This window comes from Penicillium diatomitis (assembly GCF_028827545.1).
Source record: "Penicillium diatomitis strain IBT 30728 chromosome Unknown utg000002l_segment0_segment0, whole genome shotgun sequence".
In the NCBI taxonomy this organism is placed as follows: Eukaryota; Fungi; Ascomycota; class Eurotiomycetes; order Eurotiales; family Aspergillaceae; genus Penicillium; species Penicillium diatomitis.
Window position 1 is genome coordinate 2,045,660 of NW_026623174.1, and position 23,811 is coordinate 2,069,470.

Genomic DNA, 23,811 nt, shown 5'->3' on the forward strand with positions numbered 1-23,811 from the left:
CAACGCATCGAAGAGATCTGCCTAGACAGACTCATTGGTAGGGTGAGCGCTGGTGCCGCTTTCAGAGACCTGCTTGGCACTAGCAGCTGCAGAAAGATCCTCAAGAGCTTCTCCTAATTTGGTAGAAGGATCGGGGGTAGTTTCATGCGCGGTCAACGGTTCGGTGCTGGTCTTAGCTGGTGTCGCCTCGAGGGCAGAATCTGAGGCCTCGTGCTCAAGCTCCGCTGGCTCCTCCGTCGAGGTCGCCGTTGGCACTTCTGTCGGAGTCTGAGACTGAGCGGCACTGATTTTCTGCGACTCACTGTCCTCGGACGGACTTTCACCTGACACAGATTTGTGTTCCGAGACAGGATCAGCTGGCTCGCCAGCAATATTCTTGGCAAGCTGAGGGGCCATAGGGGTTACAGAAGGGGCTGAAACTTCAGTCGAGGAAACAGGCGGCTTAGTTTCTTCGCTTCCCACGGTCAAGTTACCATCCTCACCGACAGACCAGACGTTCCACGTTCCCGTGATCTTGATTTCAGGAATGGGGGGTAATCTGGCACTGGCATTGTCGCCAGCAGGCTTTCGCCGTGTGGGGCCACGAGCTCTGCCCTTTCGCGCATCACTGAGCGGCTGCTTCTCCACGGGTGCTTCAGGCTCCTTTTCCTGAGGCTTTGGCTGCGGAGGGCCCATCTGAAGGCGTGAATTGAGATCAGTGAGGAATCCAGCCTTGAGAGCTGCAATTTTACTGCCGCCAGGTCGAGCTGGAACTGCTGGCTTTGCCTTGGCCCCTGCACCGGGCTCCGTGGCAGTCTGCGCGCTAGATCGGGCTGGTCGCGCTGGGATCTGTGGCTTTGGACGATCTGGAATGACCGGTGCCTGGCGTTTCTCCGCGGCAGATGCTTCAGACGCCTGCTTCTGCGGGCGTGGAGGGATAGATGGCCGAGAGGGCACTTCAGGGCTTTTAATTTCTTCGCTGGCGGGCTCGACGGTCGTCTCTAGCTGCTGACTTTCGGGAACATCCTCCCAGATATCCCGACTGGGAAAGCGTTGCTTCACCACCTCGGGTCGGGAAGGACCTGTGGCACTGTTGTTCTTGTTGGGCCCCTGCAAGACGTGACGTGCCACCTCATGCGAATCAATATTGGGGGCCTGGGCCTTTCGGGCGGCTTCCTGTTCGGGTGTCTCGAACAGTTCCGATGAATCGGACTTGGGGAGGTCTGGCGTTGAGACGGTGGCATGGAGCTGAAGACTGTTCGGAGTATCCTCCCAGATATCCTCACTAGGGAAGCGGTGCTTCAGCAGGTCGGCGCGGTTTTTGAATCTTTCGGTAGCCGAGAGAGAACGGGGTTTCTTTGCATCGCCCTCCTCGGGGAAAAGAGGCTCGTATTCCTCAACATCTTCGAGGGGAGTGGATTGATCCTCATGGAGGTCACGGGAATCATAGCGCACCAATGTTGGGTTTCCCTTCGCAACAGCAGACCTGCTGTTGGAGCGGCTGTGGGAGAGACTCGGGGTACGAGTACGCTCTTCATCAAAGCTTCCTCGGTGCTCGATGGAGGGACTGATCGCAGGATGCAGATAAGCAGACCCAGGGCGGACTTCATCGGCAGCCAAAATAGGCTCATCGCGTTCGATATGATTCTGAGCGTCAGGGGTTTCGGTATGAGACGCCGGGGTCGCAGAAAAGCCGTCCGGGTGGTGAACGGGGTGCATTGGGTCGTCAACGTGAATCACTTCGGCATCCGGACGGTGAGAGGTTCGTCGGGAATGACGCAACGGAGAAGCTGGAACCTTGGGCTCAATCTCGGATGCTGGGAATGACATCTGTCGAAGCGGGGATTCTGCGACGTTCTGATGCTCACGGCGAGCATCGGGTTCGGGAGAAGCCATTCGATGTGTGTATTCATCCGACGCCAGATACCCGACTTCTTCGTTGGGGGTGCTTGCAATTGCGGGTGAAGTGCCTGTACGTGAAGAAAGGATAGTCAGTCAGCGACTCCGTACGATCAACCATGCAGAGTGCGATTCTTCTTACCGATTCCGGATCCAGCGCGGCTTGGTCCGTGGACAATCTTATTCAGGTCATCACTGCTCAGGGCCCAGTCGGGGCGCGGAGTGCCCACGCCCGGACCATATTGACCCTCTTCCTTCACAAACTCGTCCGGGTGCTTTTCGTACCAAGCCTTTTCGAATTTGTCGTTGTGGTGAACACCATGACCATGCAGGCCGTAACTACCGGGAGGCAAGGAGGAATCACGAGCACTGCGAGTACGGTGGTGATTGCGGCCCTGTCGCTGGGAGCCATGCTCGAGATAAGGGCTTGGGGATGGGGCCTGCACATCTCCAGCATTGGGATACATGGGAACTCGGAAGCCCTGCTCCTCGCCAAAGTGGGCGGAGAGTCGACGGTCCGAAGCCGCAGACTCGGGGCGGGAGCCGCCGGCTCGAGAGTTCGATGGACGGCGAATGCGATCATGCTCATCCAATGCTGGAGAGTCTAGGCTCTCGCGACCTACACCTGCAGCAGCCGCCTGTCGAGAATCCGTGCGGGTGACCGCCTGCACTTTTGCTTTAGCACTTGAGGTGGGCAGAGACGGGCGCGGTGCGTGAATCTTGAGGTCATTGCTAACGTTACGGGTCTCTGTTGGTGCCGGATGGTGGCTGTCGGCCATGGATCCGACATTCAGGTCGGCATACTCGATACCCTCCTCTCCGATTGAGGGGATGGTGACACTGGGTGGACGAGGCGGGAGGTCGTTCGACGTTGTGCGGGTCATGCCCGGCCCATTCCACTCGTTGAATGGAGACGGCGCATAGCTGTCTCGCATGGGGGAGACAGACCGATCTGAGCGGCGACTTGGACGGGGAGGAATCTTTGGCATTTCTGTAAGAGTGCCCGGTTGAGGCGATCGAGCCGGACGAGGGGGAATGATCGGAGCGGCTTGAGCAGACATGATGGCGGATGGTCTAAGGCTCCTAATACATCGAGTTCAGTTTCACCGTCCCACTCCGCATTTGCAGAATGGCCCCAGCAGCCGGGGTTCTCCCTCTCGTGCACGTTCGGCAAGACCCAGGATTCTGACAGCTGGATGATTCTCCCGCACTTCCTGCCGACCAACTTGGGCCGATCAATTCGTCTGTGCTTTGAACGCATCGATGCAAGGGGCTAAAGCGCCTTGGAGATACAGCTGCAGTCCCAAGGGGGGGGAGGGCATGGCGAGGGGGAGAGGGGATTGGAGGGGAGATTCCGAGCTGACTGATAAGCGGAATCCGCACGATTTGCTTACCTGGGATCGATTGAGCCAACTTCAACTCCAGGTTGAGATGCAATTGATCTGATTATGGGAGACGGGAAGAATGACGGTGTGTCTGATGTGTGGGAGTCGAGAGGGTGGGCCAAAACGATAGAGAAAAAGTTTACAACGTCAGCGATTGAAGCTGGACTTGGGCAACCCCCCAGACGGATGATGTATGTCCCTTTCTGCCGTGACCCACCCGGCGCGTGACGAGGCCTGACCGCATCTACTCTCAGTACTCGTCTACTGTGGTCCAGCCCAGCGCCCGCCCACTGCCACAAGGCGAGGATTCTGAAAATCACTCGCGAGCAACCCTTTAGGACTGGGTGTATGCTCTAGGTTGTGAGAACAGTGGAATTGGCTGACTAGTGCATCTTACCTGATCCTTTGTACACCCTTCCTTCTATTTGTTTTTTTTTCGGGTCTCAAATACCTTTGGCCTTCGATCATCTGGTGACACTACGGTTACTCTCGGCCCCAATCTAGTTGTGGTGCAAGTAGTAAAGTACACCGCAAACCGTACCCTGCTCCTATACATACAGTAGTACCTTAGCTGTGGGTTGGGGGCGCAGAGAGGATAAGATAGGCGACTAGATAAAGATCGCTCTCGCTCTCTTCAACCTCCAACAACTCTACCTTATACGTAGTAGTAGCTTCCCAGTCACCCCCTTCCGATCGAGTTGGAAGCCTGTTCAGATGCACTCCCTGGTCTACCTTGACCAACAAACTCAGCAGCCAGTTTCAGTTGAATCCTGATTTGGACAGACTGCCCGTCCATTTCCGTTTTTCTTTGCGGCATTTTTGGAACCAAATGCCTCATCTTGGGATGCCAAGTGGAGTGGTCAAAGTCATGGGATTCATCGGTTTCTCCGGGCTAATCAAGCCTATCGTCGTGGTTCGAGTCCTTTCCCTCTCGAGCTTGCGTGCAGGGATAGGTGTCGCCTCGACTCGCATAGGGACATCCGACCGATAGGTGAATAAGGAGTACACTATTACGGTGGCTAGACCGTGGGTCCGAACTTGTGGTAACGGCGCGGGGCTTGTGGCCACTGGCCTTGGGTGTCCTTCTGCTGCCCATGCCGCGGTCTACTAACAAAGTAACAACCCATGAACCGCAAGAGAGAACACTTCCAGGTCAGTTGTGCTATGGACACTTTGAGATTGGACTTGGGATTTCTTGGACGATCCAGCACATGTAGTGCAACCGCTCGTCGATGGGCCGTCGATTACACAAGCCGAATACCTGGAACACCATTGGTATCCACTCCATTGATAGCGTGGATGGCGTGCACTCTAAACTCTGCAGATCTCCTGGGCTCCATGCATCGCCGCCATTGTCGTCGAGGCGGTGACAGAGACCGAGTTTTGGGAGGTCGTCTTCCATGCCGATAAGAGGGTCCGTTCACCTCCAGCTTAACCATTACTGATAAGGTACGGAATCCACCCAGGGAATGCTGAGCAGCATAATCACAGGTCGGACCAGCCCGAGAGGTCAAGGGCATGGGCTGCGATCGATGGTGGACATCTTTGATCGCAACGGAAAAAGCCCTTGCACATCAAGGTTGGGCTCCAGTCAAGGACCTTAGTGCGAGTATGGAAAGTAGGTGTCTATTGTCTAATATGAATTCTGATACCTATTGGCAATGCCTCATTAGCTGATCGTTCATCGTGGGTCTACAATATACATGCGTCGTCCACTATCGGTCCCTGGGTACTTATAGAAGGTGTGCGCCTAGCTCTCCGGAGTCCGCACACGTCGACATGCTCTTTAACATCATAGCAGCTGCGGACTCTTGACCGATCCGGCGGGGACGCCCGCAGAAACAGGCAAAAACACAAAAATAGTTCAGAAGTGATAAGAGTGAGATTCGAACTCACGCCCCGTAAACGAGATCAGGAATTTATGCTAAGGTGGACCTTAACCTGACGCCTTAGACCAACTCGGCCATCTTACCAACTTGTTGAACATCCGATGCAATTTTGGCAATATGGTCTTAAGCCAAGGCTTGCTGACAATCGATCCACCAGTGATGGTACTTCACACATCTCTCAGTCATACTTGATAATGACACTACTATCTCTCCCTCGACTTGATCGCATTGAAAACTCAGGCGTTGAATCAGTCGGCTCTTAATTAAATAAGCTACACGAGTAATTAGAGACGGGCTGAAGTGAAGGAACGCCACAGGATAGGTTTGCTCGTCTCCACGATACACTTGCCAACCCATCCATGGCCAGGGTTGTCAATCAAGCACACGGTGCGAGTTTGCGCATAGTTGGCTTCCTGGAAGAGAGCACAATTAGGCTGATAGTATTCAGTGTCACACCACTTAACGTGTCGTGCAAGGTAGTCACTCCAGGCATGTCTGCACATAAATGCCGACCATCCAAACTCCACAGCCCCAAGACGTGTCACCAGTGAGAGACACAGGAACCGACTAGACATACAAGTACAAGGAAACGAAAAAGCACAACAATGACAAGACCGTAGCACGTTCCAATTTGCCTTGAACAAGGCTGCTATAACACAGGAATTTCACATCGAGGCAGATCAAGATCCCATCAGGGACCCAAATGATCAGGGGTATAGGCGTTACGTCAAACGAGATAATGCACGAGCGAAGGCATCGGAATTGCCGCCTCAGAGCAACCTCTCCCCCCCCGAACTAGACAATCATCTGCGCGACTCCTTGACCACCGAGGGTCTTGCTGCCGACAAACTCCTGGCTCTTCACACCAGCCAGCGCGTAGAAGATCGCGGTAATGGAGAGGACAACCGCGGCGGCGATGAGACTCGAGGCGCCGGTGACAAGGCTGACCCACTGGATAGCGCACATCACGGCATACACAGCAGCGCGCATCCAGTTCGTTGTGAAGCGGCGAATGAAGGCATCGAACTTGGCGGAAGTCGGGCAAATTCGTAGCAGGAAAGGGACCTCAATGAAGAGAATGATGAACGAACATGCACTATAACTGTCAGACTGTGGCTTCGAACGCGAAAGCAGGGTGTCGCAACTCACAGGCAGATCACGGAGAAGATGATTCGAACAGGAGGCGAAAAAATATTAGCAATGCCAAGGGCAAAGCACATGATCATAGACACTACACCGGCCCTAAAGAACAGTCAGAATCACGAATAATATGTTGAATTCCCCTCCGCACCCGGCATCATCTCCATAGCCCATTGTTGCCGGCGGTGCTACGAACGGATCAGACAACATTGGCGCCTCGGACAGTCGTTCCCCAACACACACGGCCAAGGTCCAGAAGTCAAGACGGATGATATATCATCAGTCGAACAGGGTGTCATGAAGACCTAGCGGGTCACTAACCATTGTCCGTAGATACCTTGAAGAAAGCAAGCCGAGTTAGTTGTGGTCAGATTGTCGCATTTTACGACGTCAGCATGGAGGGATGCATACTAAAGTTTCTTGACTGGAACTCCTCAGCTAGGGTCATGATGGGCAACTAATTCTTCGATCAGGTAGATATTCGAGCGCAGGACTTGATGTAGTCTGGAGGTATGGGGCGCTGTTGGTAGCAAGCTCAAGCGTGGTGTGGGTGAAAGAGAAGAGGTGTACAGATGACTGCCTAGCCGGCACCGGGCGGTCAATTTGTTGAAACGCAAACAAAACAAAGCGGGAGCCACCCGCCGGAGCTGCCACTCTGCCGATCATCCACGCCGGGGAAAACTGGGGCTGTGCCCATTGAACAAGCAAGGTTACCCGCGACTGGATTTTGATAAGCTGTGCGAGGTACAATTTGAATAGATCTGCAATTAGAAACAGAGTTGAGAAGCCCAGATCCTCTAGGAGGGATAATGCTCTCCTTGATCCTTCTGAAGCAAAAGGGATCGTTGACATGATTTTATCGACTATTGCTTTTACAAATTAGTATACGTATGTACCACGCTTCAGCCTAGCGCAAGTACATGTCGCAGTCTCATCTCATTCAGTTGTATCGAGCACAGCAAAGCTCTTGTATACTGCGTATGAGGCGGATGTGGTCAGCGAGTATTGACTATTCGAAGAACGGCCGGCCAGCAGCATGTGCACGTGGAATGGGGAAACCTAGCGGTTGAAGAAGATTGGTACGAATAAACCCCCCCCCCCCCCCCCCCCCCCCCCCCCGATATAGGTGTGATAAGGTAACAAAACAAATACTAAAAGAGCCCAGCTCAGGCATTCGCGTGGACGCCTCGTATCCATATTACTACCGAGTGAGCGTAACATCTTCTGAGGCGTACAAGTGGAATGGCAGCCTGCGACAAAAATGACAAGAGTGGGATTCGAACCCACGCCCCTTTCGAGACACGGAAGTTTGGACCAGGTGAACCTGAACCGTGCGCCATAGACCAACTCGGCCATCTTGCCTTCTTCAATGAAAAGGTTTAAATCTTTGCGTACATGACCTTTTCTGCAGGATCGGAACTGAGCGCAGCGCCACCTACACTGCGGATTGGCAGAGTTCATGCTTCTAATGTGAAGTTCCCAGAAGCATGTCCAATTGTTTACAACGCTAGTCCATACAAGTTGTCGTGAGACTCACTAAAAAATTTTGTTTTCGAATTATCTCACTTGATGACTGTGAGCAAGCTAGGTTCGTACTTGTAGCTTTGGAACTGGCACTCTATCATCCCAGGCGTGGCCGCGTGAGTCATAGATATCCGTCGTAAGGTAAGCACTAACATGTTGGTATGTATATATTTACACTGGAATTCCCCTGATCTTCAAAAATAATCATTCTTCTAAGTAGGTATCCTCACTCCGAGTGATTCACCTCTTGTCAATTGGGTCCACAGGGATACCTCAGCAACCCGATATGGTCCTCCAATATCGTTCGTCGAATGGTGAGCCGTATCTGAGGCTTCCGGAGCCTCACACAAATATCATCATCACGCCGCATCGGGCGGAGGGCATTGATGAAACAAGCGCAGCCTTGACACAAATGCTCAATGATCCTGCCATTGCATTGAACTTGCAAAACACTCCGTACCCATACACACGCTCTCATGCAGAGGAGTGGATCAAGGCCAACTGTGAAGAACAGCAAGACATGCTGGCTGCCTTGCGAGAAGAGCTCGACCAGCAGAGTATGAATGCTTCGGCTTCCGAAGTAGGAAATGAACACACGATTCACAAGTCGCCAACGCGAATGTTTGACATCTGTCCTTTCACCTGTATTCGAGAGGTGGTAGAATCGGAGAAGGGCTATGAAGGCTCCTTCAAAGATGTTCTCATTGGCGAAATTCGGCTCGCTCGCTCAAGCTTCGAAGACTTCCCTAAAACTGGACCGGAAAGAGAGCATGCCAAGAAAGTGAACGATGATCTATCTGTTGGAGACCCGAGTATCATCTGGAGCTTCGGAGGTACGCTGCCACTTCCCGAAAGCATGAGTGCACAAGAGCCTGCGATCATTAACGTAGGTACTTAGATTTCTTAAGTCCAACCCACCAGGGAAAGGGAATTATGACCCTCGTTATACAGACGATCCTTCATGATTGGGCTGTACCTCGAATGAACGTCCATCGGCTGAGGTGCTGGGCCTTTGAAGACAACGCGGGCAGCATTCGGGTTTTCGAAAAGAACGGTTTCGTGCGTGGACATACCCTGAAAGATTGGGCTTCGGTCTCGGAGAGCAGGGGCGGAGGGAAGAAGTCGATTGTATCATTAGAATGGACGAGGTATACTTGAGCGGTATCAATGATGTGTTATGTCACGAGTGTAGTAAGAAATATGGAAGAGGCCAGCCGCCAGATATCCTCCTCATAGCCATTGTCGAGGAGACGTGCATACTTAGGTACATTTGAAGACAGCCGACACACACCGTCGAAAGCCGCGGCTACCTGATGTGATCCAGTCATTTTACATCGCTCCTTTCCGCTTCATAGAGAGCCCCTTTTCATTGCAGGAAAAAATGGGAGTGACGGAAGATTAGATGGCCTGCAACCTTAAGTGTTTCCGTTGACTCACATATCTTAGATATGCCCTTCAAAGTGAAGGTGTATAGCGACTTTGAAAAGGCCGCTGGTGCTTGATCGATCTTCAACGAAATGGAAACCCAGCCCATCGGGCATAAGAAAGCCGTTGGAGTCCATTAAACCCAGACATTAATGAATGTTCTGTCGTTCCATCCATCTATTTTACCCCGGTTACAATTACTATTTTCGATCCTACCTACCATTAGAAGACTGAGCTCAAAGCTTCCCACCATCTGACAGCTTGCACTACACTACTATGATACTATGATACAGGTATGACTGTGGTGTATATAATTTTGACGTACCTATAGACCCATGGTATGAAATGGATGGTGGATGCTTACACGAGTCCGAAATTAAGCAGAGCGTGGAGAGCAAAAGCCAAGCCTTAGGAGACCCCCCCCCCCGCCGGCCCAGACTGACATAAAAAGCCTCTGAACGGGCACCGGCTGTCAACTTTAGAACTGCTGATCCGAGCCATCAATTAATTTCATTGGAGCTGCGCAACACACAGCGTGAACCTATTGACTTCTCTCTGACAAGCCAGGGAGTATACAACTGTACACTGTACAGCACTGGGCATAGATACTGTAGCGGATCTTCGAAAGATCTTCCAACCTGGTGTTTTCTTCTCGTCAAAGGTTGACTGCCTCAGAATTTTGGCCCAAATTTCTGTGGGCAAGGCTCACCACGGGAAGCTTTTGATCTGGCACCACTTCCATCCGGATTGCTCTGGAATTAAGGAAATACGACTGCGTATATCTGTCAGGCTTCAAGATCCAAACATTCGTTGTATAAGGTGAGACTAAGGACAAGCATCGCGTTCTTCTCCGAAAGCACATCATGAGCTCCCAGTCTCGCCGGTCGTCCTGTCTAGGGAACTGCATGACTCGAAATTGATGCTTCCCTTTCCCTATCGATAAAAAGCCACCCCCAGTTCAAGTGTGGAGTGCCCCACACCTCCCATGTGCGGATTTTACAGTTGTACCTAACCTACATAATGTACTTTCGTCCTGTTCCAGCCTTCAGTATGCGGTATCAGATGCTTAACCCGACCGGCGATCCAAATTTCGAACTCTGTTTAGATCCATCACTGCAAGGTGAGATTCGCAGCATTCAGTACAGCGCCATCCGGAGGCAAAGTTCCCCTCTAGCTGATAGCTCCCGGGCGGTCTTTCATTTGTCGCAAAAGCGGTGGTCTCGGGATTTGGTCTCATTGAGACTACGCTCTGACTGGCTGCGGGTCTTTAGCTGTCTTACCCTCGTGCCATTCACATAGGGCTTGGGCAATATAAAGGCCCGAGTCATGCACATATCTTCTTTCCGCCACGATGAGGGGTTTCCCGAGGGGTGTCCTTAGGTTGTCCACCTTGAGGTTGGCGCATGAGACCCCAGTCCAGGGGCCACGCACGTCATCGCAGATACAGTGGTAGTTCCTGTACCTGATCAGTCAGCAACTTAGCAGGTGAGGTACGTTGGCGGAAGACTGGAAGTTCCAACCCCAACCCGGCCCCGCCCCAACCGGTATCATTTCTCGAGGCAAGTACACGCAGCGCTGCCCCCGAAGAATCCGAGCGGGACTCGCTACATGTATCAGACATGTGAATGGGAAATACGGACATACAGGATCAGCATCGAACAACTACCTACAGTGCCTTGATTTCATTGATCAAGTTGACTCGAAGTGTATTGTTCTGAGGGCTATATATCGTTGTGTGCTATATATTATGCTCAATGTACTTTTTTTTTTAGTCCATACTAGTAGAGTACTGCAGTAGTGCAGCACTGCGGTGTCTTATGTTAGATTACGTCATGCTTTTGTCTTATCATATCAGCTTGCTCGATGCCTCGCCCAGTGAAATGCTTGAACTGACGACCAAGAAGACCCGCCAGAGACGGAAGTCTGCCAACAGAGCCAATGGAAAAGGATCTGAGACCGGCGGAAACAGACTGGGAATTTCATATGTAATGCGAATGGCCAGTCTCTCGTAACAAAACGATCCGTCGGTATCGTTCTGTTACTGCATAGTGTATGTAACAGTGTATTGAACAGGCGACTCGGTCGGGACTCTGTCGTCGTCATCGTGAAATCATGCATCACCTTGCTTCAACGACCTATTCTCTGGCCGCGTGTATGTAGCAACTCGACATTCCCACTGGAATAGCTAAGTCTTCCAGGATGAACATGCTTTTTGTTCCTGATCAGACACTTACATTGCTGATAGCTTTCATGTGCTTCAACGAGCGACCCATGCCCTATTCACACATTCCCACCATTTCCTGCTCCTGGCCTTTGTCCGGAGACCCGCCCTGTCTCGTACGGTCGGGAAGGTCGAGACTGTGATGCAGAGTTTTCTGCTTCGTTTTCGACCCTTCCTTTTCTTCTTCCTCTAACTGGGGCCGCGGGTGGCCAACCACCCACGCGTCCCTCGGGATCAGTAGTAGTGCAAGTCCTGTCAAAGATCCACTTGGACTCGACGACCCGCAGACCTTTGGCCACAAATCTGAGAGGAAGACTCCACTGGCGCTACCTTAGTTCCAGTTCAACAATGGCACGGCCCTATCACTATTATCCATTGCAGGTGGTAGGAAGGAGACTTGTCGGCACGGGAATCGCAGAGTCGTAGTATGTATCAGGTACATTCTACGGTAAAGGTACCTCACCTGTGGCCATTAGTACCTTGGCAGACCACCGTTGGGCTCGAGAACGAACGCAGGCAAGCGGATGGCCTTCGTGTTGATGAGTTACCCTCCAGCTAAGCTACGACATATGATAGTGGCCGTATATGCTCCCCAGTCCCGACTCCCCACAACGCTCTGGGCAAGTGTAGTGTCGGGGTGTACGCTTTGTCGTAGCAATGTGCCCGGTGCCGTACTAGTCCTATCACTGGGTGAAAATCAGATGGGACTGCGCAAAAGTACTGATAAGTACCTATGCAATCGACACGATGGGGCGGAGAAGGGGAAGACGAACAAAAGGTGTGTGCCTCGATCGGGTTGATACTAAACCATCAGCGAGAAGCCGTACTGTACAATATAATGTTGGTCCATCAGGGCTCGAACCAGTCCGACTCTCTCGACTCTCATCAGCATGGCCTGAGTGGACAAGAGCAGAGCCAATCACGAGAGCTGGCGGCCCTCCATCAACATCCTTTTCTGTCCTGGTCGGTTCCCTGATTCGAAGCAGATCTACGGGGTCGGTTGCTTTACGTTGCAATTACTGTCCCAAACGATCGATCAGAGAGCCCTCCAAACTCTTGAAAGTACCCGCCGCGATATTGATGCGGTGGTACCACCGGATGGCGGTCGCGCGGGTCCCGTGGTACGGTAACGGTATTCGACAGGTCTCCCCGATTCGATGCATACTGTACCACTGTGACCACTGCCAACCGAATTCGGTAGTACCTGGCTACCTGCCCGTCGCATACTGGTTGCGCACACGACCCATGTCACCGTGGGGTCCCATACAGTGGTTCCAGTCCTGAAACCGCGTATTGTAGAAAGTCCATTTCCACCGAACCCGTCCAGACAAGCCCACCGTACTTAATGTTTTTCCCTCCCCTAGAATTGTCGTCATCTTTCTTTTCCTCTACGTCACTCTTCATCTCACCAAGTTCACACCACACTCTCCCTCTCCGCAGCGACCTGCGCAAGCCACGCCCAGTAGTTAGTTGTGAGCTCGCCACTCCTTTGACCATCGCGCGTTTTGGTGATGTCTGCCGCAGTCGCTCCCAGCGTGTCGACTCTTTCGAACACTCTGACCTCCATGGACTCGAAAAAGATCGCCAGAGAAGGTGCGTATCAAGATCGTCTCATGGTTCCTTGTGTGAATAATACGCGTTCCCATCATCATCCCATCCTCGGCACTGTCAACCATGTATGAGTTGGGTGCGATCGCATCAAATCTATCCCAACACCTGGCCAAATCTCTGCCCCCGTCACTCGCCTCCGCGCCCAGTCGTACCGGTCAGTCATAGTCGCGGCTTTTTGGCACCCATATATGTGTGCCATATATGGTCACGGTCGCACACCCGTCAGGGCTTTCTTGGAAAGGAAAAGGAAAACAAAAGTTCTTCTCCAGTCCGCCACTGCAAGTGATCAGTGGAGTCTTGAGTAGACACCTGTTCCCGACTCTCTGGCCGCTACCTCTGGGTCCGCATCATTATCAAATCTTCATTCGCTTATTCAGTCTTCCCCTGTTGGCTTTGGTAATACGCCACCCTGGGAGCTGCCCATACTTTTGACGATACCCCTCTGCCGTTGGAATGATCTCACAACTGGCGTCATCGACCCTCCGTCAACCTTCTTCATCATCTCCATAGTCATACACCCTTCCCCCCATAATGAAGGCTCCCCGTACTCGTCGAACCGGTACCTTTTGCGCTATCGCCTCACTTGCTCGACCACTGTTCATGCTAACCAAGATTCCTCAACAGACTCGCAGGTCGTGTCTTCCGACGCCAAAGAGCAACGGTCGGATGTAGACGCTTCCACCTCGCTGGCGCCGCCTCCACGCCCTGCTACAACTACCGCGAGCGATACCCCCGACTACTTCAATTCGGTCCACAATCCCTTCTCGCTGGAGCCAAATCCATTTGAGCAGTCCTTTGGCACTGGGAACTCTGCCGAGACTCCTGGAAAATCGCTCCTACCTCCCGTGGCCGCCCTCACCTCGCCCGCACTGCCTGGTGCGTCATCGGGCGGCGGTTACAACTGGTCCAACTCGCTGCGCTCGGGGCCACTCAGCCCGGCAATGCTTCCAGGACCGACCGGCTCCAACGACTATTTCGACAGCATCGGTCGTGGCTTCCCGACACCAAACGAGTCATCGCTTCGCACAGGTCTGACCCCCGGCGGCGGGGGATCGATGTTCCCGGCTCCAAGTCCCAACTCACAGGCTCTTCTACAACACCTGCAAAGCGGCGGTGCTACCCCATCGACTATTGAGTTCCACCGCACTGCGCTGGCCGCAAAGAAGAACTCTGGAAATGGGTCAAACTCCAATGCCAATGAATCAGAGCCAACATCTCACCCAGCCATGGACACAAAGCCGCAGCCGACATCAACAGACTTCACTCAACACGACGCGGCCGATGCCGCAAATGGTCTCTTCATGCTGGCCAAAGGTGGTCAGGCAAACAACATGCCCATGAATCAAGTCTCCAACGCGCACCATGATTCGCGATCTTCTGCAGCTCGACGTGTCTCGCAGAACACGAACGGTGGGATAAGCCGTGAGATGAGTGGCGAGGCGTCCGAAGACCCTTCGAAAACCGTGTCCAAGGGGAAGGGCAAAAAGAGTGCCCCCAAAGCAACCCCAGCGAACAATCGCCGGAAAACAGACGAACCTACCAAGGGTCCAAACAAGAAGATTAAGATGTCGGAAACACCATCCGATGATTCAGAGGACGAGGAGATGAGGAATTCCAACATGGATCCGAAGAAGATGACGGACGAAGAAAAGCGGCGAAATTTCCTGGAACGGAATCGGTATGTTGTCATCAATGTCTGGGCTTCAGTCTCCGCAAAAACTAACTCGACATAGTGTTGCTGCTTTGAAGTGTCGTCAACGGAAGAAGCAATGGCTTGCGAATCTTCAGGCCAAGGTTGAGCTTTTCACCACTGAGAACGATGCCCTCACAGCTACAGTGACCCAATTGCGTGAGGAGATTGTCAATCTCAAGACTTTGCTCTTGGCTCACAAAGACTGTCCTGTGTCTCAAGCTCAAGGTCTCGGCCCGCTCATGATGAACGGGATGGCGACCGGGTTCGATCCCCACGGCTATGGCATGCCTGGTCAGATGGGCATGCCGCCTGGCGGCCCAATTCCTGCCCAGGGCATGCGGAGAGCTTGAAGCTGAGCAGGGGAGAGAGAGAGAGAGGGAGAGGGTGGGCGAAAAACCTCCGACTTCGCCTACAGATGTCGAAATTCGATTCGATGTCCTGTTATACCATGATGTACAGGAGCATCTCGGTTGCTCCTCCCACTTGTGGTGCCCTGATTCATCTTTTTCTGACAGCCTCTATGAGGCAAACACCATTGTCGCGCCTTTCCAATGCCAGACTCTCCTTGCTCGTGTCCTTGGCCACATGTGCTCCCCTCGACCTTCTGTCTGCGGACTAGTGTGTGGTCACCTGCTCTGGCACGACATGCTTCATTACGATCAGCTTGGCTCAAAATAAAACCGATGAGGCAATTCCCCAAAAGGGGTTGTAACCGATCGGATTTCCATCGCACGATTTTCATCTCAGAAGGCGTGATCATGACGGCGTCTGTTGGGGTTCATCTTTGGCTTTATATCTTGGCTCTGCTTACTTCGGTCACAGCTCAAGCTTTTCTACACTTGTGCAGGCCCTACTTTCCCGACGTTGTATTTTCTACCTCCTAACCCACCTCACGCTTTTCTAATGTTCCCGTTCGTCTTATTCTTATCCTGGGTTGCTCGGGCTTGCCATTGGCTCCTCTTTCGTGGGTGTTTCTCCATTGCTTGTTTGACAAATGTTGGTCGGTCGTCGGAGTTCACCGTTGTTGATTTTGATTTGGATTGCAATCCGTCTACATACATGACTTTCTAGGCTGGCGTTAAGAGGCGGATGAATGACTTTCTTTCTTGTCACCCTGGCCACCTGAATCTAGGTGTCCTAGCCTTTCAATCGAAGCATATCTTAAGAAAGACGAGCTCAAAGCTTGTAAGCCACGTATATTGTCTGTCCCTTGATACTTCAGTTGCACTGGAGTTCTGCCATCGACTGTTCGAGTTGTGCTCCTGTTTCCACTCACAATCAATCATTTAAAGTATTGGGACGTCTCTTGCTAGTAGGTAGACTGAAAGGCCATCACATAAGCGACAACTAGGACTCACTGAAAAGTTGTCGAGCAGGCTCGGCCAATACGGTACCATCCATGTTGCGTGCCTGATCTCACCCTCGATCATGCGGACGGCGATAAGCTTGATAAGCCTGAGACGCGCCTGCTCCAAATTGGTGGTTGCCGCAAACACGGTCTCCAGCACTATAATTAAACCGCGTGTGTATGGATCAATTGAAGGCTACATTAGACTTGAATTATAAGGTCATGACACCACTGAAACTGGGCTAAGTGGCAGAGTTTGCTTGAATTTCTGGTCGGTTCAAGCGTCGCCGAAGAGCATTCTCGCTGGCGACTTGCAGGTCCGCGGAACTTGTCGCATCACTCCTCTTCTTCCGTGGCCCGCAAAGGCGCTCCACCTAACTCGATTACCGAAGCTTTCACAAAAGTCTACATTGGCGACTACACCTTACACTGTCAATTTGGAGGAGGAAGGGAAGGAGGATGTCGAATTCGAATCGCCCGAATCCACGCCCGCGCCGCATCGACGATGCTCTCTCCCAGCTTGTCGACTCGCTGCTCCCGGAGATCTCGATTGCCTCGCTCCCACGAGACCACGAATACACCAACCAGGAAACAGCTGTCGCTGCTGCGGAGGAACGGCGCCATCAATTTCATCTCGAGCGTGCTTGGCAATTACTCGAGGCGAACCCAAGCGGCGCAGCTGACCCGAGCTCGTTGAGCGGCCGCCGCGGCAGCATCGCCGTTGACGACGTCAATCACGCACCGGATCTGATCAAGCGCAAGCTCAGACGCGAAAATGCTAGCCCCGAGAAGATTGTTCGCTTCTCCAACCTCTACACCCGTCTTCTCACTCAGCCGGTACTTTCGCAGAAATGGGGGATCTTGTTCTTGCTCTACAAACTAGGCGAAGCAGATGAGGACCGTCCGGCTGAACCTAGCCGCAGTCCGTTGATGGATGATGAGAAAGTACACAATGTACCGGCTCATGGTACGGGGCGCCTGCGGCGTGATACGGTCGTCGAATCGGAGGATGATGAAGGTCCGGCCGCGAGCTCGTCTGCATCGCAACTACCGCGCGGGTCCCACGAGACTCGGTCACAGCGCCCGCGGTCCTTACGAAAGGACTGGGAGAGCTCCACTGAGCGTACAAGTGCCAGTCGCGCTAGTCAACATGAGACAGAAGACGAAGCGGACAGCATGCCCTCACCGACACAGACGCCAGCCGGGTTCCATCGCCCGACAGAGGTGACTGAACAACGGCTCTTGCGAGACCTACCTTTCAATCTGCAGGGACTTTCATCAAATAACGTCCAGTTCCAAACTTCTTCTGTGTTAAAACTACCGTCCGACCTACCAGCCCCACTTACGTCGCTTCTGAATGCTTTGGCCGAGCCGTGTCTACTTTACAAGGAATTAGCAGAATTTGCCGAAGCTTCAGACGGAGGACTTGTCAACCAAAGCCTCAGAGCCGCCATTGCAAATGAACTGCGATCCTACCTCGGGCTAGTTGCGACGCTGGAGGCGGAGATTCGTCAGGCGCTGACTTCACTGACCAACACAACTGCGGCCACATCACGGAAGGGCCTCGTAACTTTGAAACGATGCGTTGTTTGGACGCGGGATGCGACGATGGCTCTCAGACTGATGAGCTTGATTGTGGAGGAAGCTAGAGGTAATTTTCTCCCTTCGCTCTCCGGTGTCTGTGTTCCCGACTGACGAAAACATAGACAAGAAGGGGGGCCAATTGATCTCTCTCATTCACGGTTTCTCAACATCTCATGGAGACCCATTTGTCTGCGCCTTTGCTGAGAAGCTGTTGGTGCACGTGACTCGGCCTTTTTACGACATGCTTCGGCTTTGGATCTATGACGGTGAGCTCTCTGACCCATATAGGGAGTTCTTCGTTGCAGAGTCGGACCTACGAACCACCATCGATCCGAGACGGACTGCGACAAGTGTCTGGGAAGATAAGTACAAGTTGAACGATGACCTTGTCCCCACAATCGTCACACAAGATTTTGCCAAGAAGGTCTTTCTCATTGGGAAGTCTCTCAATTTCATTCGATACGGCTGTGGCGACTCTGAGTGGGTAGAGGCGTACTCGAAAAAAGCGTCAAAGGAACTGAGCTACGGGGACACGGCCACACTGGAGACTTCTATTGACGAGGCCTACAAGACTACCATGGCACGTTTGATCCACTTGATGGACGATAAGTTCAAGCTTTATGACCATCTACGTGCGCTGAAGAAGTACCTTTTGTTGGGACAAGGCGATTTTATTGCTCTCCTTATGGAGTCATTGGCATCTAACTTGGACCGTCCCGCAAACTCGCAATATCGCCACACACTCACAGCCCAGCTCGAGCATGCAATTCGAGCTTCCAACGCGCAATTCGATTCCCCAGACGTGCTTCGCCGACTGGATGCACGTATGCTCGAGCTTAGCCATGGTGAGATTGGCTGGGACTGCTTTACGCTGGAATATAAAATCGATGCTCCCGTGGACGTTGTCATCACGCCATGGGGCTCAACCCAATACCTCAAGGTATTTAACTTCCTCTGGCGTGTCAAGCGTGTCGAATTTGCCCTCAACAGTACCTGGCGTCGCTGCATGACCGGTGCTCGGGGTGTGCTCGGTAGCGTTGATGACAAGGTCGGACCCGACTGGAAACGTGCACGCTGCGTGATCGCGGAAATGATTCATTTCGTGTGTCAATTACAGTACTATATTCTCTTTGAGGTGATTGAGTCCAGTTGGGATCAGCTACAAGCCGAGGTCTCCAAGCCGGGCTGTACACTTGACGATCTCATTGAAGCGCACACCAAATACCTGAATTCGGTCACTCACAAAGGCCTGCTCGGGTCTGCGTCATCCACAAAATATGGCGCATCTACTTCTAACTCGAAGCAGCCTGAAGAGAGTTTCCTCAGCCAACTCCATCATATTTTGAAGATCATGCTGTCGTACAAAGACGCCGTCGATGGCCTGTATTCCTTTTCTGTCACCGAGTTCACTCGCCGGCAAGAATTGAACGCCAAGATCGAAACTCGCACGGCGCAGGGTCGCTGGGGTCAAGTTAGTCACCTCGCTCGGTCAAACAGCCGTGGCGGTGCATCTATGGCTTCAACACCCGATATGCGGCCCATGGGCGCAGGAGCCGAGGGCCTCGATGCACCTTATTCATTATCAACGCATGACCTCGCTGCCGACGACAACATGCTTGTATCATTGAGAGTGCGGCTCAGTGACCTTTCTGCTGATTTTAAGTCGCGTCTGACTCTTCTGTTGAGTGACTTGTCCTATCAACCAGACGTCGACATGCGCTTCCTGGCCGTTGTCATGAATTTCAATGATGTCTACAAAACTATCAGAAGGAGACCCCGCCAGACCCAAGGCACACGCGACAGGGACAGAGATCGGGATAGGGAGCGCGCGAGACGCAAAGCAGCTGCAGGCAGTACAGCGACGAACTCGGGCACTAATTCAGGGACGGAGTCGCAAATCCCGAGAGAGATGCGCCGAGAGCGAAGTGCTGCTGGTCCTGACATTAGGGCTAGCGGTAATGGGCAAGGCGTCGCGAAATAGCCTGCCACACAGAGGCCATAGATCCCATCGGGCTGTGTGCCGTCTACATGATGTGAAATGAACAATCTACACTAGTTTGTAATTTGTCAAGCCCTGAAAAGAGTAGTATTTGTTCCCAAAGTAGCGATCGATAAGGGGAGTCAAAGTCTTATCTCCACGTGAATATGGATGGCAGAAAAAAAAGTTCACTCCGCCCACGATTAGCGTCCGGTTCGGAGATTTTTACTGGAGCTCGTATGGTATGTTTGATGTCCCGACGGTTCAAAGTGTGAATTGGATCAATCTATCTATAGCGGTGGCTCCCATACTTACGTCAAGCCAGATACAGCCATGGCGAAAAGCACATCGACAACGGTAGACGCAAAGTCCAAGCCATCCAAGCATACTACCAACGACACGAGCGATGTTGAAATAAACGACTCGATCTCCACCGAACAAAAGGCTCATTCAAAGCCCAAGGACAAGAAGAAGCGCAAAAAGTCGTCCGCCGACACCGAGGAGGAAGTCACGAGTTACAAAAAGCGCCGACACAGCGATGATGAAGCGCACCAAAAGGAGGAGAAGCCCAAGAAAAAGAAAAAAAGGGTGTCATTCGGACCCGGCACGAAGACCAAGGATGCCGATAGCGATAGTGACAGTCCCGCAGATGATGAATATGACGACGAGGAGGAGGAGGACAGCTCCGGGACCGTGACAAACACCGACTCCGAAGCCAAGGAAGCCGAGGATATCGAGAACAAAGTGATTGAGGAAATGAAGAAGCGAAAGCGGGAAAAGAAGAAGGCGCGCAAGGCAGGCAACACTTCTGTCACTCAGTTCGCATCGGCTTCCGCCGCGCAGCAGATCCATGAGACTCCTATACTTGGTTACTTGAGCTGGTACTACCGCGATCGCTCCTCGTGGAAGTTCCAGAAGAACCGCGAAACAAACCTTCTCAAACACCTCTACTCGGTTGAGCTTGTGCCTGTGCAATACAACATTCCCCTCTTGGCGTATTTGCAAGGCCTCAAGGGCGATGCTGCCAAGAAGCGGTTAAGCGACGGCGCAGTCGCTATTCTCAAGGAGGACAGTGCCGACGTTGCTACGGAATATCAGGATGCCGTGACGAAGTTCAGGTCGGCGCTTCCCGGAAGTGAAGAGGAGCTGAACAGTGCCGAAGCAGTAGACGGACTGGATACGGAAGCCAACAAGCGTCTTCGCAGGAGACAAAGAGCGGAGTTGGTGTTTTTCGCCATCACGGGTGAATTATTCGATCGCGAAGAGGTCACCCGCAAACAAAAGGAAATTGCTCGGGCCGAGGCACAGAAGATGAAGAAGCGGAAGAACCGAACTGTTGTCGTGGATATCTCGAGCAGTGAAAGCGACAGTGATGGCGAAAAGACCACCAAAACGAAGTCCAAGTCCAAGTCCAAGGCTGAAAGCAGCGATGACTACACCAGCAGCAGTGGCAGCGACAGTGATGAAAGCACCAGCAGCAGTGGTAGCGATTCATCAAACAGCAACGGTGACAATGACAGCGACAGCAAATCGACGTCCGACAAGAAATCTGCGCCAAAGAAGTCCGCCTTGAAAAAGGAGAAGCCTGCTCCAAAGAAGGCAGAAACAACAGTCAAGGAGCCTGCTCCTGTGGTACCCAGCAAGAACAAGAAGAAGCAGAAGCGCAAGGTACGAACCGCGCAAATTGAAATTTCGAGCAGTAGCGAAAGCGATAGCGATTAAGCTGTGCTCATCAACTGCATTCGACCATTCTGCGCCCACTGAATGAAAAGCAAAATGCATGGCGTTCTTCATTCTGCTACATAGATCTCGTGACGATGTATCATAAGATACCCAAATGTTCAACCGATAATCAATTTCTGGCATATATATGACAACGAATTGGTAGCTGAATCTCATGTCACTATATTCAAGCATCAGCGATATCCGTCTTACTCTTCCAACTCTTCAATGTAAAGAGGTGTGTACGCAGACTATCAGAAGCAAACCCATGAGCTATGTTTGTACCTAATTGTCACAAAGTTGGCCCAGCTCACAGCAGAATGGAATTGATGGATTGGATCAGTCACAACATTCGTTCGCTTCGCAAATGTTACACCTCACCTAGATACTAGGAATACTCGGAGTGGAGTAGGCATCACTCCATAAGTCCATCCATACTCCATAGTAAGTTCGGTGATGTACACAACGAAGGTGATTCTAGACGGGCGAGGGCGGTGAAGGCGAATCAAGCTCGAGCTCGAGCTCCGGCCTAGGCACCGCTGGCACGCGTCACTGCCGTTGACTACTCTTCTCTTCCTGTCTCTCTCACCTTCACCAGTTCGCTTGTTTCTGATTCTTCCGTCGCTGTTGTGTTCCAGCATTTCTCGTCACGATGTCCGGTACGTGTGTATTCAAAACTTCATGCCGCCGAGACTGAGCCAGCTTCATGAAATCGGCCACTGTCTAACCCTCTTTCTTTCTCCGCATCAGGAAGCGCAGGCTACGATAGACATATTACCATCTTCTCCGATCAGGGTCGTTTGTATCAAGTTGGTACGTAACCTCGGTGCACTCATTTCCACGCTGTGGCTACGTCGAAAAGCCAGGCACCTCTGGTCGCTTCTGGGTACAAGTTCGGCTGACCGACGTTCCGCATCATCCACTAGAATATGCGTTCAAGGCCATCAGCGCGGCAAACATTACCTCAATTGGCGTGAGGGGGAAGGACTGCGCCGTTGTCATCTCACAGAAGAAGGTTCCCGTAAGTCTGACGGGGATCCGCTCTCCCGCTGCTGGGCCATCCAGGCGCTAAATTCAAGGGATTCTCTTAGGACCAACTCATCGACCCAAGCTCCGTCTCACACATCTACAAGATCTCCTCCTCAGTGGGATGTGTCATGACTGGTTCGGTTGCAGACTCTCGGGCTTATGTTGAGCGGGCTCGCGGCGAGGCTGCTCAATTCAAGTACAAGCTTGGCTACGAGATGCCCTGTGATGTTTTGGCGAAGCGACTAGCCAATATCAACCAGGTTTACACACAACGGGTAAGTTCCGCGAATTTCCGAATCTTCTGATCTTTCTGACGCAGAGCTCTTGATGGTTTCTTCGTCGATGACTATTGTTCCGAATGACCTGGGCTGACGGGGGAATCTTATCCCATGTGACAGGCTTATATGCGACCACTCGGTGTGACCATGACTTTGATCTCCATGGACGATGAAAAAGGACCTATGCTCTACAAGTGCGACCCTGCGGGTTACTTTGTCGGATACAAGGCGACATCATCCGGTCCCAAGCAACAGGAGGCGCAGAACTACCTGGAGAAGAAGTTGAAGAACAAGGACGCCGCACCAGGAAACTGGGAGGAAGTAGTGGAATTGGCGATCACCGCGCTGAGCAATGTGCTCAGCGTTGATTTCAAGAAACATGAATTGGAAGTCGGCCTTGTGGGTGGTCCTCTTCAGGACAACGCTCACGGCATCCCGATGGGATTCCGATCTTTGACCGAAGACGAGATCGACGAGCGGCTCCAGGCCATTGCCGAGAAGGATTAAGGCGGAGGGTTGGATTGAGGAGAAGGAAGGTTCTCTCCGATCGAGGGTGATTGATCACGAATGGAGACTGCTGCAAGCATTGCAACATTTCTATAACTTTTTTAACCCACCTCGTGTGCTGCCGCGCAGTTTGACCCTTTTTCGCTGTCTCGAGTCTTGAGAAAGACGAAGAACGGAGAAAGAGAAAGAAGGCAGAAATCTTGGTAGCCCTCCCCTAGAGAATGATATTACGATCTTCAGCCATGATGCTCTGAACACTCATTGGACGCTGCTTGTGGTACCGTGGGTGTAAATGGTGTCTGTTGTATTCCCATCTCACATGCAGAAAGAACGAATCCCACATGGGTGGCCGGTTGGCGCAAAGGAGTTCTACCGAGGATACTCATCACAGCAGTACGTGCCAGTCGGGTTTCGTAATTGAGATTGTCCGGATTTGAATCTCTCCAGACTTGCAGCGAGATTTTTCGATCATACGTCAGCCTCAAGTAGGGAGACACCGAGAGCTTCATCGATTGTTTGATCAGAAAAGAACCATGTTCAATGACGCAGCTCAATGTGACAGCGTCTTTCCATCTCTTGTCTAGGTAAAAGGTAATTCT

General features: G+C 52.2%; 7 protein-coding genes across 7 annotated transcripts; 5 read left to right on the plus strand and 2 right to left on the minus strand.

Annotated features, from left to right (window-relative positions):
* Positions 1 to 21: 21 nt before the first annotated feature.
* On the minus strand, positions 22 to 2,939 carry N7539_001825 (Aim21 family protein; the record flags this gene model as incomplete). The annotated part of the gene is made up of 2 exons (XM_056931428.1): positions 22 to 1,949; positions 2,021 to 2,939. The coding sequence occupies 2 exons, from the start codon at positions 2,937 to 2,939 to the stop codon at positions 22 to 24; spliced, it is 2,847 nt and encodes a 948-aa protein (XP_056793459.1).
* Positions 2,940 to 5,947: 3,008 nt separating this feature from the next.
* On the minus strand, positions 5,948 to 6,502 carry N7539_001826 (Tvp18 family protein; the record flags this gene model as incomplete). Its single annotated transcript, XM_056931429.1, has 3 exons — positions 5,948 to 6,248; positions 6,302 to 6,394; positions 6,444 to 6,502. 3 exons carry the CDS (start codon positions 6,500 to 6,502, stop codon positions 5,948 to 5,950), a joined length of 453 nt encoding a protein of 150 aa, XP_056793460.1.
* Positions 6,503 to 8,036: 1,534 nt separating this feature from the next.
* Positions 8,037 to 8,974, plus strand: N7539_001827 (GNAT family N-acetyltransferase; the record flags this gene model as incomplete). Its single annotated transcript, XM_056931430.1, has 2 exons — positions 8,037 to 8,702; positions 8,738 to 8,974. Coding segments are annotated over 2 exons (903 nt in total), but the record flags the coding sequence as incomplete, so codon positions are not given.
* Positions 8,975 to 13,604: 4,630 nt separating this feature from the next.
* On the plus strand, positions 13,605 to 15,116 carry atfA (bZIP transcription factor atfA; the record flags this gene model as incomplete). The annotated part of the gene is made up of 3 exons (XM_056931431.1): positions 13,605 to 13,632; positions 13,698 to 14,751; positions 14,807 to 15,116. The coding sequence occupies 3 exons, from the start codon at positions 13,605 to 13,607 to the stop codon at positions 15,114 to 15,116; spliced, it is 1,392 nt and encodes a 463-aa protein (XP_056793462.1).
* Positions 15,117 to 16,573: 1,457 nt separating this feature from the next.
* N7539_001829 (tubulin gamma complex associated family protein) lies at positions 16,574 to 19,679 on the plus strand (the record flags this gene model as incomplete). Its single annotated transcript, XM_056931432.1, has 2 exons — positions 16,574 to 17,765; positions 17,821 to 19,679. 2 exons carry the CDS (start codon positions 16,574 to 16,576, stop codon positions 19,677 to 19,679), a joined length of 3,051 nt encoding a protein of 1,016 aa, XP_056793463.1.
* A 330-nt stretch (positions 19,680 to 20,009) lies between these two features.
* Positions 20,010 to 21,398, plus strand: N7539_001830 (WKF domain-containing protein; the record flags this gene model as incomplete). Its single annotated transcript, XM_056931433.1, has 1 exon — positions 20,010 to 21,398. One exon carries the CDS (start codon positions 20,010 to 20,012, stop codon positions 21,396 to 21,398), a length of 1,389 nt encoding a protein of 462 aa, XP_056793464.1.
* A 652-nt stretch (positions 21,399 to 22,050) lies between these two features.
* Positions 22,051 to 23,212, plus strand: prs2 (proteasome core particle subunit alpha 1; the record flags this gene model as incomplete). Its single annotated transcript, XM_056931434.1, has 5 exons — positions 22,051 to 22,057; positions 22,149 to 22,211; positions 22,325 to 22,419; positions 22,490 to 22,702; positions 22,826 to 23,212. The coding sequence occupies 5 exons, from the start codon at positions 22,051 to 22,053 to the stop codon at positions 23,210 to 23,212; spliced, it is 765 nt and encodes a 254-aa protein (XP_056793465.1).
* Between the last annotated feature and the right edge of the window lie 599 nt (positions 23,213 to 23,811).